Source organism: Danio aesculapii, chromosome 7, assembly GCF_903798145.1.
Source record: "Danio aesculapii chromosome 7, fDanAes4.1, whole genome shotgun sequence".
Classification (NCBI taxonomy): domain Eukaryota; kingdom Metazoa; phylum Chordata; class Actinopteri; order Cypriniformes; family Danionidae; genus Danio; species Danio aesculapii.
This window is the reverse complement of record NC_079441.1, coordinates 7,579,810-7,595,865: the sequence shown is the minus strand read 5'-3', so window position 1 is coordinate 7,595,865 and position 16,056 is coordinate 7,579,810. Positions and strand designations below refer to the sequence as shown.

The 16,056-nt window shown below is 35.6% G+C and overlaps 1 protein-coding gene across 1 annotated transcript in view; it reads left to right on the top strand.

Annotated features, from left to right (window-relative positions):
* The window catches only part of lrrk1 (leucine-rich repeat kinase 1), a 172,664-nt gene continuing 156,608 nt past the window's right edge, over positions 1 to 16,056 (top strand). Inside the window, exons 1-2 of the mRNA XM_056462599.1 lie at positions 1 to 115; positions 15,660 to 15,832. Of these exons, the coding sequence (XP_056318574.1) occupies positions 15,676 to 15,832 (157 nt within the window). The 5' untranslated portion in view covers positions 1 to 115; positions 15,660 to 15,675. The remainder of the gene's footprint in view (positions 116 to 15,659; positions 15,833 to 16,056) is intronic.

The following is a 16,056-nucleotide window of genomic DNA, read 5'->3' as shown; positions in this document are numbered from 1 at the left end:
GAAGTTGAAATCTGCAGAGACCAGTCTGTGAAATCCGTCAAACCGAAACCTCTCGCGGCCAGTCGCTTTACTCCGCGGTTTTAATAGAGATAACTTCTTTTCAATTAGCTATGTGGTAAGTACACTACACTATTTTATCATTTTGTCTTGGCGAGCGCAAAGTCTCACTGTATCCGACGCGTTGCAGTAACGCGCGTGCACGCTGGTTTGTTTAGAAATGTATTGAGGCAAAGTTAGTTTTATGTTCACACGCTCGGACGTTCACCTTAATAATATAATTTCAGAGAAGTATTTGCAAATTCTACTTAGTGAAACATATTAGCAGCCAATGACTATCGAAGTAGTCTACAACATTGTTCACGCTCAAATGAATAGTGCTATGTTGTCATATTTACATGTGATTTCAGATCGAATATTCAAAGTATCGTGGTAAACAACATGGGGAGCATGTCACAAGTTGTCGCTGAACGAATATGCGAATATAAAACCAACTTTACCTCAATTATAAATTTAGCTTGTTTTGTGTGTAATAATTGTACTATCTAAGTTATTCAGCAAACCGAGCAAAATACGGTGTCTCAAAGTTGTCTCAAATGAAATGTCAGTAAGCTAAATTTGAGATTTGGAATGAAGACGTGCTTTTTTTTAGGCTACTTGGTTTCAAATGTTAATTTATAAGTTTATAAGTTCATAATTGTTTAAATCTTTAAAGATGGCTGAAAACCCCATTCGCTTTCTATGGTGAGAACTTACACTGTTATTGTTATGATAACACTATTGAACCAAATGTGTGTTCATTTGGATAAATCGTCACCTTAGAATTATAAGGTTCTATCTGACATTGTTGTCAAAATTGAGTTATTGACATATTCTTATTAAATGACATCTTATTTACATTATGGGATGTTTTTTTTAATGAGTTGTTTACATTAAGACTTTTTTTATTTTAAAACAAATGTTACACACTCACTGCTGTATGGAATGCAAAAACTTTGAAGCTCAATATCTCAAAATCATTCAGAACACAGATAGCACCTTATAATTCTAAGGTGACGAAATATTAAAAAAAGGTTTAAATTGTCTGTATATTTTATAGCCAATTCTGTGAAAAGTGAAAGTTCACCCAAATTAAAATTCTGTCATCATTTACTGACCCTTTAAATCAAATCCCTTTTATTGTCACATCATTAGCAGTACGTGTGCTGTGGTGAGTGAAAAGCTTAGGTGCTGGCTCACCAGCGACAGTGCAAGATACAGACAGTGCAAATACAACGACCATACAATCACCCCCCCCCCCCCCCCAAAAAAAAAACAAAAAACAGGACAATGTAAAATTGGCAGTGTTGACAGCAATATGTACAATGAATAGGTGTACACATAGCTGTAGGCATTATTGTTTTAAGTATGGATTGGTTTAAGTGCAGTGCATGCTACATATTGATGGTGTGCAGTGAGGGGTGTGGAAGAGTTTGTGTTGGGTGTGTTAAGTGTTTTTTTACTTGTTCCAATCATACAGTATCTGATTTACTTTTTTTTTCCTGATGAACAACCAGTGTTGGTGTGGGTTTCCTCCGGGTGCTCCTTTCTTTAAAATATCTTCTTTTGAGCACAAAACACTTCCCTGCTGAAAAAAAAAAAAAAACAGCTTAAACCAGCCTAAGCTTATTGACTGGTTTTAGCTTGTCGACTAGCCATTTAGGGAAACTAAAATTGCAGCAAGGTGCCATAACACAGGCGAAGTTCCATGTACACATTAATAAAATATTACCCCACAACATCCAATACATCATATTGAAGGTGCATCTCCCTCCCACCTTGACTCATTTCATGACCTAATGGCCACCATTATTATTTCCAACCTCAGGCCCGTAGCCAGGGGTGTTCAGGTGGTTCAAAAGACCCACCCCTCACTGACAAAGGTCCAGAATTTGTTCCATACATTAGCTCATTTGTCCTGTTTTGACTGCTATGCCATCATAAATGGTTATGATAACCCCAAAAAAAAGGTTTTAAGACCAAGTGAAATCCTCTGTCGGCTGTCGCTTCAGTGTGACTTCAGCTAATCAGTTTTGGCCAGTTGCACATACAGCTTTGGAGGAAATCATACAATCTGATGAAGTGAAGTCAACTTTTTCTACTGTATTGTTTTTTTAAAAGATAAAATATAATACAAGTAACTTTTATTCTAAATCAAGCTACAAAAAAGGACCAATGAAAAGGCATGAAGCACCATAAGCCAGTGTTTCCCAACCCTGTTCCTGGAGGCACACCAACAGTACATATTTTGGATGTCTCCATTATCTGACCCATTAACTTCAGGTGTTGGAGTCTCTTCTAATGTTCTGATGAGTTGATTCAGGTGTGTTTGACTAGGGAGAGGTTGAAAATGTGAACTGTTGGTGTGCCTTCAGGAACAGGGTTGGGAAATACTGCCATAAGCGACTGATACTAAAATGAATTTGAGTACTATTTTGGCTATTGTTGTTATCTATGAATTTTCAAATGTACTTTTTGCTTATCATGACCATCCGATAATCTATTTTAGCTAAAATAGTGCTTAAAATGTCACTAAAATGCAGTTTTCATTATTAAATAGTGGCTTAAATGAGGCCTATAACCACAAAATAGTTCACTTTTTGAGAAAAAAGAACCACCCCTTTTACCAGGCTGGCTACGGGCCTGTAACAATTGACTTCTATAGTATTTTTCTGTTCCTAATACAGTAATCAAAGGCTACTAGTTTCCAACTTTCTTAAAAATATCTTCTTTTGAGCACAAAACCTTTCCCTGCTGAAGAAAACAGCTTAAACCAGCCTTGTTCTTGCTTTGGTTTTGGCCTTTTCCAGGCTGGTCTTAGCTGGTCAAGCTGATTTTAGCTGGTCATCTAAGACTAGGCTCGAAACAAGCCTGGAAATGGCCAAAACCAGGCTGGTCAACCAGCTAAAACCAACCAACCAGCTTAGGCTGGTTTAAGCTCTCTTTTTTTAGGCTGGTGTAAACTGTTATTTTTGGGACAACTATCCCTTCATTAACTTAATCATGTTTTTTTTTCACAATGGGAAACAATCACTGAAGCAAGAGTGGCGATGATCTCAAGAAACAGATGTAATACATGTTCGAATTTGGGAATGTATAGTCAGTGATGTACTGGTGCTATAGTTCAGTGTTGGTAAAAATTGGGCAATTTCTTGGTACTTTTACATGGTAAACTTTAGTAACACTTGTTTAAGCACTGATTCTTACTATTTCATGCCTAATAATAATAATAATAATACATTAACTGTTGTTTGTACTGTACTAATAAAGTACATATTCAGCATTGGGGCTGCACAGTATTAGAAAAAACTGACATTGCGATGTTTTGTTTTTGTGCTATATATATTGTGATACACTGCATTTATCTACACAATTCCAGCAAGTGATTGAATAGCACTACTTTTTTGTTCACATTTTTGTGTACATTTTGTTCACACTTTATTTTAAGGTTCAATTCTTGCTTTTTTAGCAAACCATTATGACTTTTGCTTCAATTAACTCCTAATTTGCTCCTTAATAATAGTTATTAAGGTAGTTCAGGTATTGTGTAGGATTAGGGATGTAGAATAAGATCATACAGAATATATAAGTACTAATAAGCAGCCAATATCTCAACAACATGCATGTAAGCTAAGTAATGGTGAGAATTGGTCCAAAGTCTTACCAAAAAGATTAGTTTTGATTGTGAATCATGCATAAAATGTAATAAACAAACTACAGGCATATATAAATGCAACAAAGCAAAGGTAAAAGTGAAATCAGCAGTGCATGCTTTATGGTTTTTGTATATGTAAATGTAAAAATTACCCTGCAGAGTCAACTCACCATTGCATGTCTATGTGATGTGACTATTGCGCATGCACACATTGCGATATCGATGCTGAAACAATATGTTGTGTATCTCCATTCAGCATAATACATAAACCCAACTACTACCTTAATAACTATTAAAGCTGCAAATTAGGAAAGTTTAAGTCAAAGTTTAAGTCAAAAGTCACAATGGTTTATTAAAAGCAAGAACTCTACTTTAAAATAAAGTTAGACCTAAACATTCTCAAAAGTGCTTGATACTCTATGATATTTGAGGTTTATTTAAATCACTGCAGAGCAATAACAAGATTTAAAAAACGACAAAAAAAGTAAGTTAAAAAATAAAACAATTCTAAATATATTCCACAAAACAACTTGAAGTAAATAAAAATATGCACCAATAAGCATACGAAAATATGTTTACATCAAGCCATTTAAATACACTCTGCATACATCCACACCCAAAATTAAAATAAAGTCATTTACAAATACTACTTTTTTAATTCTCTAAGCATGTTTTTATTAAACAGTCTAAAAGCCAAATGTTAAATAGTAGATCAAGCATATTGTTTTGTCATAGTTTTATATAATGTCTGATTTCTTTATTTCCTAAGTGATAGTTAACCCCCAAAATAATAATTACACTTTCTATTAGGGCTGCACAATATTGGAAAAATCTGACATTGCGATATTTAATTTTTCTGCTGTGTATATTGTGATAAATATTGAGATTAGGCCGATTAATCCCATTTATAGACTCGATCGGTACTCTCTAATCTGGCCGATCTCATGAACCGATCACAAATGTTTGTTTATGCATTTACAAGCTGAGGAAGATGCACATGCGCACCTGGGTTATACATGCAGCAGTTACTGCATGTATTTACTGCATGAGTTCTGTGTTTTTGACATAATATTTTGAACATGAATATTTAGTTATATAACTTCTTGTAATTTACTTATCGCAATAAACGGTAGTTTGTAGAACTATTTTCTTTTAGTAAGTAAAGGATATATAGGTGTGCATTTTAACTTATGCATCAAATATCCTATCTGAACATGCAGCTCAACTCATTGTTCAAGCTCTTGTTCTCTCCAAACTGGACTATTGCAACTCTCTACTAGCCGGGCTTCCAGCTAATTCTATCAAACCTCTTCAGCTGCTTCAGAACGCAGCAGCACGAGTGGTCTTTGATGAACCCAAAAGAGCACATGTCACTCCGCTACTCACCCATTTGCACTGGCTGCCAGTTGCTGCTCGCATCTAATTCAAAGCTCTGATGTTTGCTTACAAAGTGACCTCTGGCTTTGCTCCTCCTTATCTGCTCTCACTTCTGCAGATTTATGTGCCCTCCAGAAACTTGCGTTCTGTAAATGAACGTCGCCTCGTGGTTCCATCCCTAAGAGGGAAGAAATCACTTTCCCGAACTCTCGCATTCAATCTGCCCAGTTGGTGGAATGAACTCCCTAACTACATCAGAACAGCCGAGTCACTTGCTGTCTTCAAGAAACGACTAAAAACTCAACTATTTAGTCTCCACTTTCCTTCCTAATCTGCAACTGCCTCTCTGGCTATACCACTAACTGTACACTCTCTCTCTCAAAAAAAAAATAAACATTACTAATGCTTTGCTTCTTAGACTTTACACACCTGAAACTTGCCTATAGCACTTATTCACTGTTGCTCTTATAGTTGTGTAAATTGCTTCCTTGTCCTCATTTGTAAGTCGCTTTGGATAAAAGCGTCTGCTAAATGACTGAATGTAAATGTAAATATGCACTCCAAACTTTTTCTTGATTGAGATTGATGTTTCATTCTTTTTTCATGATTTGCAATGTTTCCAAATTGCATTGTTGGTACAATTTTTTTTAATTTTTACCAAATTTTAAATCTATGCTATCTATTATGTTCTGTAAAGCTGCTTCTAACCATGACATGTTTACACCTAAATGGTTGAAAGAGACATACTTAAGGGATTATATGCAACATCCTTCATTTATTCTCTTAGATAAGGAGAGATCTCCACTTAAGTATCATACTTGTAGGAAAAATGGGCTTTACGCATTATTAAGCTTGAAGCATCAGAATCGGTACTCCGTATCGGTTGATCATCATGACAAGGAATCAGCACTCAGTATCAGCTGCGAAAATCCTGATCAGAGCATCTCTAATTGAGATGTCACCAGATGACTTGAATAGATCTATTTGGGGAAAAATCTTGAGATTTGATTGATTGGGGTGATTTTATAAGGGTGTAAATCAAGTATAAAAATAATAAACAAATTACTATCAAGACTAATTACAACAGATCAAGGAAATAAGTCAAATAAACAGCGCTTTATGGTTTCCGGAGAATCAAACAGTATTTGATTAAATGAAAAATGACACTGTAAAGTCTTCAATGAATTAATAATTTAATAAAATTGTTCCTCTAAAGTTACAAGTATACTTGTTTTGTGCACGAATGCTTTAAACTCTCTTGAAATGCCTTTAAACACATGCAAATGATGACGTTTCACTCTGTTATGGTTCTACTTTGCAATGACTCCACAAATCTCATGTATTCTCAATTGTTGTGCTGATCAGCTATAATCCCTCAACATTGCATATCCTGCGATGTGACTATTGATGCCAGAACAATATATGGGGTATATGTCGAAGCATGCTAATAGGACTTTTAATTTGCCAATAACCTGGGTTAATCTCAAAAAATCAGTGCGTTTAATGTCTGTTTCCTTAAAAAAATCAGCGATCTCCACTGGCTGAGTGATATCCGATATAAAGTGGGTCTCAGATTTAACAAGTAGCACTTCATTAAATAACATTTCCCCCCGCCATGTCTTTATAGTAAATTCAATGGAGCTTCTGCGCTAGCCTGCCGATTCTGATGGGTACGTACAAGTAAACGGCTTTTTGTCTCGTTTTGCGTTTGAGCAACTAAATGAATGCCAAAGTCTATTTAACTGATTGTATTTTAATTGCATTACAACATCAATGCTGTAAAAGGAGCCGTATAAAATGGAAAAAAACCTCACAATAACAGGTCACCGTCCGGAAGTTTATCAGTATGGGAAAAATACTAGCTCGGCATATACCCTATTGTGCAGCCCTACTTCCTAAAGCAGGGATGGTCAAACTCGATCCTGGAGGGCATAGTTTTGCTCCAACCCTAATCAAACACACCTGCTTGTAGCTTTCTAGTGATCTTGAAGACACTAATTAGGGTGTTCAGGTGTGTTTGATTAGTGTTGGAGCAAAACTCTGCAGGGACACCGGCCCTCGAGGATCGAGTTTGCCCATGCCTGTCCTAAAGTGTTTTCCAGCCTTTTTGAGTTTCATCTGTTCAACACAGAAAAAGATATTTAGAAAAATACCATTGACATCTATAGTATAACTAATAGAGTAAATGCTTCCAACATTCTTCCAAAAATATCTGCTCCTATGTTGAGAAAGTAACCCAAACATGTCTGGAACAAGTGAAGACTGCATAATTGATGACAGAATTTTCATTTTTGAGTGAACTATCGCTTTTAATTAGGAAAATAAGAGTCAAACTGTGTCTGGTCGTACCAGCGCTGCAGAGGTCTCTCAGTTAAAATCAATGTAGCCTACTGTAACACACTGAAGAAAGCTAGTTTTGTTTGTAACCAAATGAGCGATGACCTCAAGCCAAGGAGAAATGAGTCACGTCTTCAGCTGGCACCACAGTTCAGCTCTGGAAAAGAGCAATTCCAGTACTGTGGATGTGACATGCACAGTAAAGCTTGATGCATAAATTCATTGAGAATGTTAACAGTATGCTTCATCATCTGTTTATATTATCCTAAACAACTGATCACAGAGTTAAAGGGGGCATGTTTTGCCCCTTTTGCAAGACGTTAAATAAGCCTCTGATGTCCCTAGAGTGTGTATGCGAAGTTTCAGCTCAAAATACCACACAAGTAATGTTTTATAAGTCTTTGAAAAGTTTAATACAGGTGGTGCCGTTTTGGTGACTGTCGCTTTAAATTAAAGAGATTGTGCTCTATTCAAAAGATAGCGGAGATGTGTCAGCATAGCGCCAGATTCTAGATAGTGATGGGAAGTTGGGATCTTTTTACTGACTCTGACCTTTGAGTCTCATTTATTGAGATGAACGAATCTTTATCTCTTGAACGAATCTCTTGAACGAGTCATTTCGTTCAATTTTCTAAAATACTATTAAAATGTTACGGGTTGCTTCTAAACAAATCTACAACTAGCCCAAACATTGATCACACTACAAACAACTCATAACAATTCATAACTAGAATGCTATAAGAGAAATAATCGTTTATACTTTACCTGGTCTTTTGTCTATGATTATTTTCGCGCACCTCTTCTGACAGGTTTTCTGATTTGAGTGGTTTGTTCACATCACACTGACAGTCCCATATAAGCTTAACCAACACACACAGTCTGAGCTAAAAGGAGGCATGACTAGCTCACCCCTCGAGTCCCCTGGTTTTTGAGTCGTTTGTTATCATGTGACGACATGTAAAGAGAGACTCAAATCAGAGGACTCGAAATGAACGAATCAAATCCTTTTCCGGCTCTGACTGCGTATGATTGGCTTCTGTCTTTCATGTGATGAATAAGCGACTCAAACCGAGGATTCGTGAAATGAATCGATTAAATCTTTTTCCGGCTCTAACATTGGCTTCTGTCTTCCACGTGATGAACGAATGACTCGAGATGAACGGATCAAATCTTTTTCTGCCTCTGACTGTATATGATTGGCTTCTGTCTTTCATGTGATGAAAGAGCGACTCAAAACAAGGATTCGTGAAATTAATCGATTAAATCTTTTTCCGGCTCTAACATTGGCTTCTGTCTTCTACGTGATGAACGAATGACTCAAACTGATGACTCGAGAGATAAACGGATCAAATCTTTTTCTGCCACTGACTGCATATGATTGGCTTCTGTCTTTCATGTGGTGAACGATCGACTCAAACCGAAGATTCGTGAAATGAATCGATTAAATCTTTTTCCAGCTCTAACATTGGCTTCTGTCTTCCACGTGATGAACGAATGACTCGAGATGAACGGATCAAATCTTTTTCTGCCTCTGACTGTATATGATTGGCTTCTGTCTTTCATGTGATGAAAGAGCGACTCAAAACAAGGATTCGTGAAATTAATCGATTAAATCTTTTTCCGGCTCTAACATTGGCTTCTGTCTTCCATGTGATGAACGAATGACTCAAACTGATGACTCAAGAGATGAACGGATCAAATCTTTTTCTGGCTCTGACTGCATATGATTGGCTTCTGTCTTTCATGTGGTGAACGAGCGACTCAAACCAAGGATTCGTGAAATGAATCGATTAAATCTTTTTGAATGACTCACCTGATAGATAACTGAACCTGAAACAGAAGCTAATCTTCTACTCCACCTGCTCAAATGTGCACATGTGCGAATGAACGAATCACTCCCTGAGAGGACTCGTTGTTCTTGAGTCATACAAAAGATTTGTTCAAAATGAATCGTTCAAGAAGGACCCATAAGTCATTCATAATAGTACTAACGTTATCTCTGCGTAAAACTGACAATGTCAAAAGAGGTGGGTCAGAAGAAAAGCTGTCTATGGAGACAACGGTGTTCATTTGTGCATCTAAAACTCCAGATTTATAATCCACTTAGTCGCTGACATTATATTCAGCAGGTAAAAACTCTAATGGCGGACAGCTGCTTCTCACTCAGGGCTGTCTATGCTAATAAGGTAGAGAGGGTGACTAATAAGCGAGGACTTCACCCCTGATGAGACATACAGTACAAAGGGAGAATGTCAAAGAAAGTGTTTCTGCAGACTGTTTTTATCAGGTGTGATTATAAAAAGTAAATTAGAGGATGACTATAGACCATTTTGAGGGATGTAAACAAAAACAATGGTCCCAACACATTTCCTGATTTATATTTACTTTCTACAGCTCACGAGAATCCAAACAGAGCCACATATTGATAATGTTATGGCAGCTGTTTTAACATTTAGGATTGAATTGCTTCTTGTTACAGTTATGAAATAGTTTGATAACAAGCAGGAAATGCTCATGGGCCAATAACATTGCAACATTGAAATGGTCTATATTCACAAACTGTGGCCACACAGTTTTATGCTCATCTAAGGTTGGAGAGTGGGACAAGAATGTCGCTCGACATACAGTGTGCACACAAGGGCTTTGAATATCACTTTTGTTAGACACACTAAGTTAGGGGCAAGCTCCACCCGCTGTATTTTTCTGTTATCATAGTGAAGGGAAGGCAGTGAAAATGGGCCATAAGAATAGGTTGTTTTGTTTTCTTTATTTCTATTGTTTGGACAACGCCCACATCTCCTCTTTCCAACTCTCCCATCTACCTGTTTAAATAGTAAATATTTTGTGTCCTGTTTGTAGCCTGTGATTATTATTATTTTTTTTTTATTTAATTTTTTTTTAGTTTTTTTTTGTTTTCAACATCCATCCATCCATCCATCTATCTCTTTCTAATTCTGTCTGTCTATCTATCTATCTATCTATCTATCTATCTATCTATCTCTTTCTAATTCCGTCCGTCCGTCCGTCCATCTCTTTCTAATTCCGTCCGTCCGTCCATCTCTTTCTAATTCCGTCCGTCCGTCCGTCCATCTCTTTCTAATTCCGTCCGTCCGTCCATCTCTTTCTAATTCCATCCGTCCGTCTGTCCATCTCTTTCTAATTCCGTCCGTCCGTCCGTCCATCTCTTTCTAATTCCGTCCGTCCGTCCGTCCATCTCTTTCTAATTCCGTCCGTCCGTCCGTCCATCCACCTCTTTCTAATTCCGTCCGTCCGTCCGTCCATCCATCTCTTTCTAATTCCGTCCGTCCATCCATCCATCCATCCATCTCTTTCTAAATCCGTCCGTCCATCCATCCATCCATCCATCCATCTCTTTCTAATTCCGTCCGTCCGTCCATCCATCCATCCATCTCTTTCTAATTCCGTCCGTCCGTCCATCCATCCATCCATCTCTTTCTAATTCCGTCCGTCCGTCCATCCATCCATCCATCCATCTCTTTCTAATTCCGTCCGTCCATCCATCCATCTCTTTCTAATTCCATCCGTCCGTCCGTCCGTCCATCCATCCATCCATCTCTTTCTAATTCCGTCCGTCCATCCATCCATCTCTATATATTTCCATCCCTCCCTCTCTATATATTTCCCCCCCTAATTTCTGTTCAATGGAGGGAAGACTTTTTAAACACATTTCCAAACATAATAGTTTTAATAACTCCTCTCTAATAACTTTAGGTTTATTTGATCTTTGCCATGATGACAGTAAATAATATTTGACTAGATATTTTTCAAGACACTTCTATACAGCTTAAAGTGACATTTTAAAGGCTTAATTAGGTTAACTAGGCAGGTTAGGGTTATTAGGCAAGTTATTGTATAATGATGGTTTGTTCTGTAGACTATCGAAAAAATATATAGCTTAAAGGGGCTAATAATATTGACCTTAAAATGGCGTGCTTTTATTCCATCTGAAATAAAACAAATAAGACTTTCTTCAGAAGAAACAATATTATCAAACATACTGTGAAATTTTCCCTGCTCTGTTAAACATAATTTGGGAAACATAAAAAAAAAGAAAAAAAAATTCAGGGGGAGGGAGGGGGTGAATAATTCTGAAAGATGCTTGGCAGTGGCATATTTTCGAGGAACCAAATGAGAAATGGCACACATGTCATTTGTTGTTATCTTTTCTTTATTTTCATATTCAAATCAGCCTAAAACACTGTTTACTTTAGTTTTGTAATTGAACCTGCCATTTCCAAGGAAAATTGTCTGTTTAACAGGAAATATGAGTAGCTAAATAAACTTTGAAATGTAATATGTGAAAAAGGAAATGGAGCATGTTAATATTTTTAAATTTGCATTCTTCATGTCCAAAGTTTGGTGCAATCAAGTTTTTTTTTTCCAGGAAAACAATGCGTTTACATTGTAAATAGTTCCATTTTATGAAAGCAAACAAGTAGCAATCTTAATATATTGAAAATAAATCAGTTAATATATGCAAAGCAGCAATGAAATATGTAAAATAATAATGTAAAATGGCATTTTGTACATGAATACAATGTATTTATGTATTCAAATTGCGATCTCCATGTCATATGTGAAAAGTTTGGTGGTGCAAAATAAAAGCGAACATTAAATTACATCATTTAATTACATGCGCCATTTGCAATTTTAATGTTAAATTTTATGTCGTGGTTCATTTGTTGCAATCAGAATTTATTTTAAGTCAACATTGTGTTGAAATTGTAAATAGTTCTATTTTATCAAAGCATATGAGTAGCAAAATTAATTTTGAAATTTAATATGCAAAATGATAATGAAATATGTAAAATTACAATGTTTATGTATTTTAATTTGCATTGTCCATGACGTGTTAATTTTAGTGCATGCAAATCATCTAAAATTTACCATTTCAATTAGCACTGGGCAATTAATCGATTATAGGTTCTTAATGTCGATTTCAATTACTTTTTGATCAAATTTTTCCAGGTCAATTTTTTTTCCAGTTACTTTCCCTACGGCGTGTGGCTGCGCCAGAGATGGCATATTTCCATTGCATTAAAATGATTATTTACATCAAATATTTGTTTACAGAAGATTCAAGAAATGCACTGTTTAAAATATTATTTACAGGATATTCAAAAGTTATTATATTTAGAAGAAATGCAGGTGCTTTTCTACTTTTAATAGTAAAAAATTAACATTGAATATAATTGTTAATTTTTTTTAAAAATTGTTAAATAACAGGTAAAGTTATTTGTTTTCACTTTTAAAAAAAAAAAAGAAAAACGTGACTGTTGGTTTTAGGCAATGTGTGTTTCATTCCAGTTGTTTAACATTGACGTTTAATAAATATTCATCGATAGTAGATGCGTGTTTCCTTAAATTGTTTTAAAAAGTAATGCACCCTTCATTCAAAAATCTCTCACTTGTAAGATGTTAGCATATTTACTGTACAAAAGTTGTTAAATAAATAAATAAATAAATAAATAAACAAAATAATCGTTCATTAACAATTATCGAGGTAAAATTTTCAATTAATCGAGATTTTGATTCTAGGCCAAATGGCTCAGCCCTAATTTCAATGCAATGTTTTGCATTGTTTTGAAAATAAATGGTTCTATTTGTGCATGCTAATTTGAACCCTTTATAAGTTGCATAATTAAATTGAAAATGTAATACCCAAGTTTAATTGATGTGTGAAACATACACAAGCAGAAATTGTAGAAATATTGTTTTTACTGGGACCACAGTTCAGCTCTGGAAAACTGTTTTGCTGGAGTGTGGAACAGCTGATTGGCTGGGGTTTATAATCGAAAGCAACAAATCTGCAGACTTCCTTAAGTTTGGTTGTCTATAAAAAGATGCTTGGCAGTGGCGTATTTTCGAGGAACTAAACAAGAAATGGCACACATCTCATTCATTGTTTCTTACTAAGTGTTCATACGTTTCAGTTGGCCAAGATTTCTCTTTGTATTAGTCTTCAGTTATATTCTGATTTTCTGAAATACTGAATTGGGGGATTTCATTAGTTGTCTTTAAAATGAAAAGAGGTAAACATTTGAAATAGATCAAACTGTCTGTACAATGAATGCATTATACAAGTTTCACTTCTTGAATGGAATCAGTGAAATCAACTTAATCAACTTAGTTAAATTCAATATTTGCACATTTTTAATGAAATATGTTTAAAAAATGCATCAAAATGTGCATTCTTTATGTCATGTGCAAAGTATGGTGCAAAATTCTAGTTGATCCTTTGAAAAGTGTCTCAAGGATTTTTTTTTTTCTTTTCTTTCGATCTGTTGAACTGCATCTGGAGTATTTGTGATGATTGAGAAGACCTATTGGAACCCATCAGTCAAGTTTGGTAAAAGAAAAATCATGGTTTGGGGTTACATTCAGTAAGTGGTAGGGCTGCTCGATTATGGGAAAAATCATAATCATGATTATTTTGGTAATAATTGTAATCACGATTATTCCAAACTATTATCCGCTGAAGTCAAAATTATTCGCCCTCCTGTGAATTTATATATATATATTATAGGAAATACTGTGAAAAATTACAACACCATTTGAGAAATATATATATATATATATATATATATATATAAATATTTCTCAAATGGTGTTGTAATTTTAAACAGTATTTCCTATAATATTTTTTCCTCTGGAGAAAGGCTTATTTGTTTCATTTCGGCTAGAATAAAAGCAGATTTAAATATTTTGAAACTTGTTTTAATAGCTCAATATTATTAGCCCCTTTAAGCAATACATATTTTTTGATTGTCTGCAGAAGGAGCTACTGTTATACAGTAACTTGCCTAATTACCCTAATTAAGCCTTTGAATGTCACTTTAAGCTGAATACTAGTATCTTGAAAAATATCTAGTCAAATATAATGTGCTGTCATCATAGCAAAGTTAAAAGAAATCAGTTATTAAAAGTGAGTTATTAAATCTGTTATTAAACTGTGCTTTAAGCATCTTCACTGTAAGAAAAAAACTTAAGCTACAAAAGTCCTTCAGTCAAGATAGTGTGGCTCTGATATGTTTTCTCTTTCACGTGTCTTTTGATTTTCAACTTGTTTGTTTATTACACAAATGAGGGTTAATATGAATCCCTAAACACCGCGCTCTGACACAAATGTGCATGTATTTAACCATTAAAGTCCTCGCATTAAGATGGCGTTAGATGTGTGTGCTCCGCTTGTCTCTGAGCCTGTCCGAGGCTAAGTGCGGTGCGCACACACACAACAGCATGTGCTCTTTCAAGCTTTTAAAAAATATGAATGATTCGAACATACATCAATGAATGATGTGCATCCCATGCTGCAGAAGTTACAGTACATGCTTTTAGTCAATTTCGAGTGGAACTGAGCTTTGCGAGAGATCTGCAGAGTGGATGGCAACATCAACAGCCTGAGGTATCAAGACATTTGTGCTGCCCATTACATTACAGACCACAGGAAAGGGCAAATTCTTTAGCAGGATAGAGCTCCTTCTCATACTTCAGCCTCCACATCAAAGATCCTGAAAACAAAGAAGGTCAAGGAGCTCCAGGATTAGCCAGCCCAGTCACCAGACATGAACATTATTGAGCATGTCTGGGGTAAGATGGAGGAGGCATTGACGATGAATCCAAAAAATCTTGATGAACTCTGGGAGTCCTGCAGGAATGCATTCTTTGCCATTCTTTGCCATATGTGTGTGTGTGTGTGTATATATATATGTATGTATGTATGTATGTATGTATGTATGTATGTATATATGTATATGTATGTGTATATGTATATGTATGTATGTATGTATGTATGTATATATATAAATGTATATATATACATACATACATACATACATACATACATACATACATACATACATACATACATACATACATACATACATACATACATACATACATACACATTACATACATATATATATACATATATACACACACACACACACACACACACACAAAATAAAAATACAGTAATAAAATGTTATGTAAAGAGTAATTTGCATGCTTATTTTCACCCGTTTTTAAGTTGCATATTTAAATTGAATAAATAATACCCAAATTGAATTGATGTGTGCGACATGTTCACGCACAAATGGTAGCAAAATGATCATTTAAATATCATCTGCTGTAGTTGCATTTATTTATTGCATACATTATTTTCTTGCGTTCCACGTGATGTTGTTTGGTTTTTCTTCCCTTGTTTTGAGTGTCTCTGAATTGTGTTTTTCAGACAGACGTGTGGATGGATGTCTCAGGATGTTTCCCCCAAGGCTCATTTCTCAAATCTTCAATCGGTGATGATGTCATCCTCCAATAATACGGCTGATTTCAGAGAAATGTCGTCCTACTGGAATGTAACCACAGATCCAGATGACAGAGCTGGCATTATGGAGGAGCAGGCTGGTAAGAAACCGTTAAGTAGTTCACTGCCACAGTTTGTCTTTGACACGATACTCATTTGGTACTAAGTGTGCCAAGAAAAATCACCCGCATCATTACACCACCACCACCACCAGCCTGAACCATTGATACAAGGCTTTCATGTTGTTGATGCCAAATTCTGACCCTACCATTGAATGTTGCAGCAGAAATTGAGACTCATCAGACCAGACAATGTTTTTCCAATC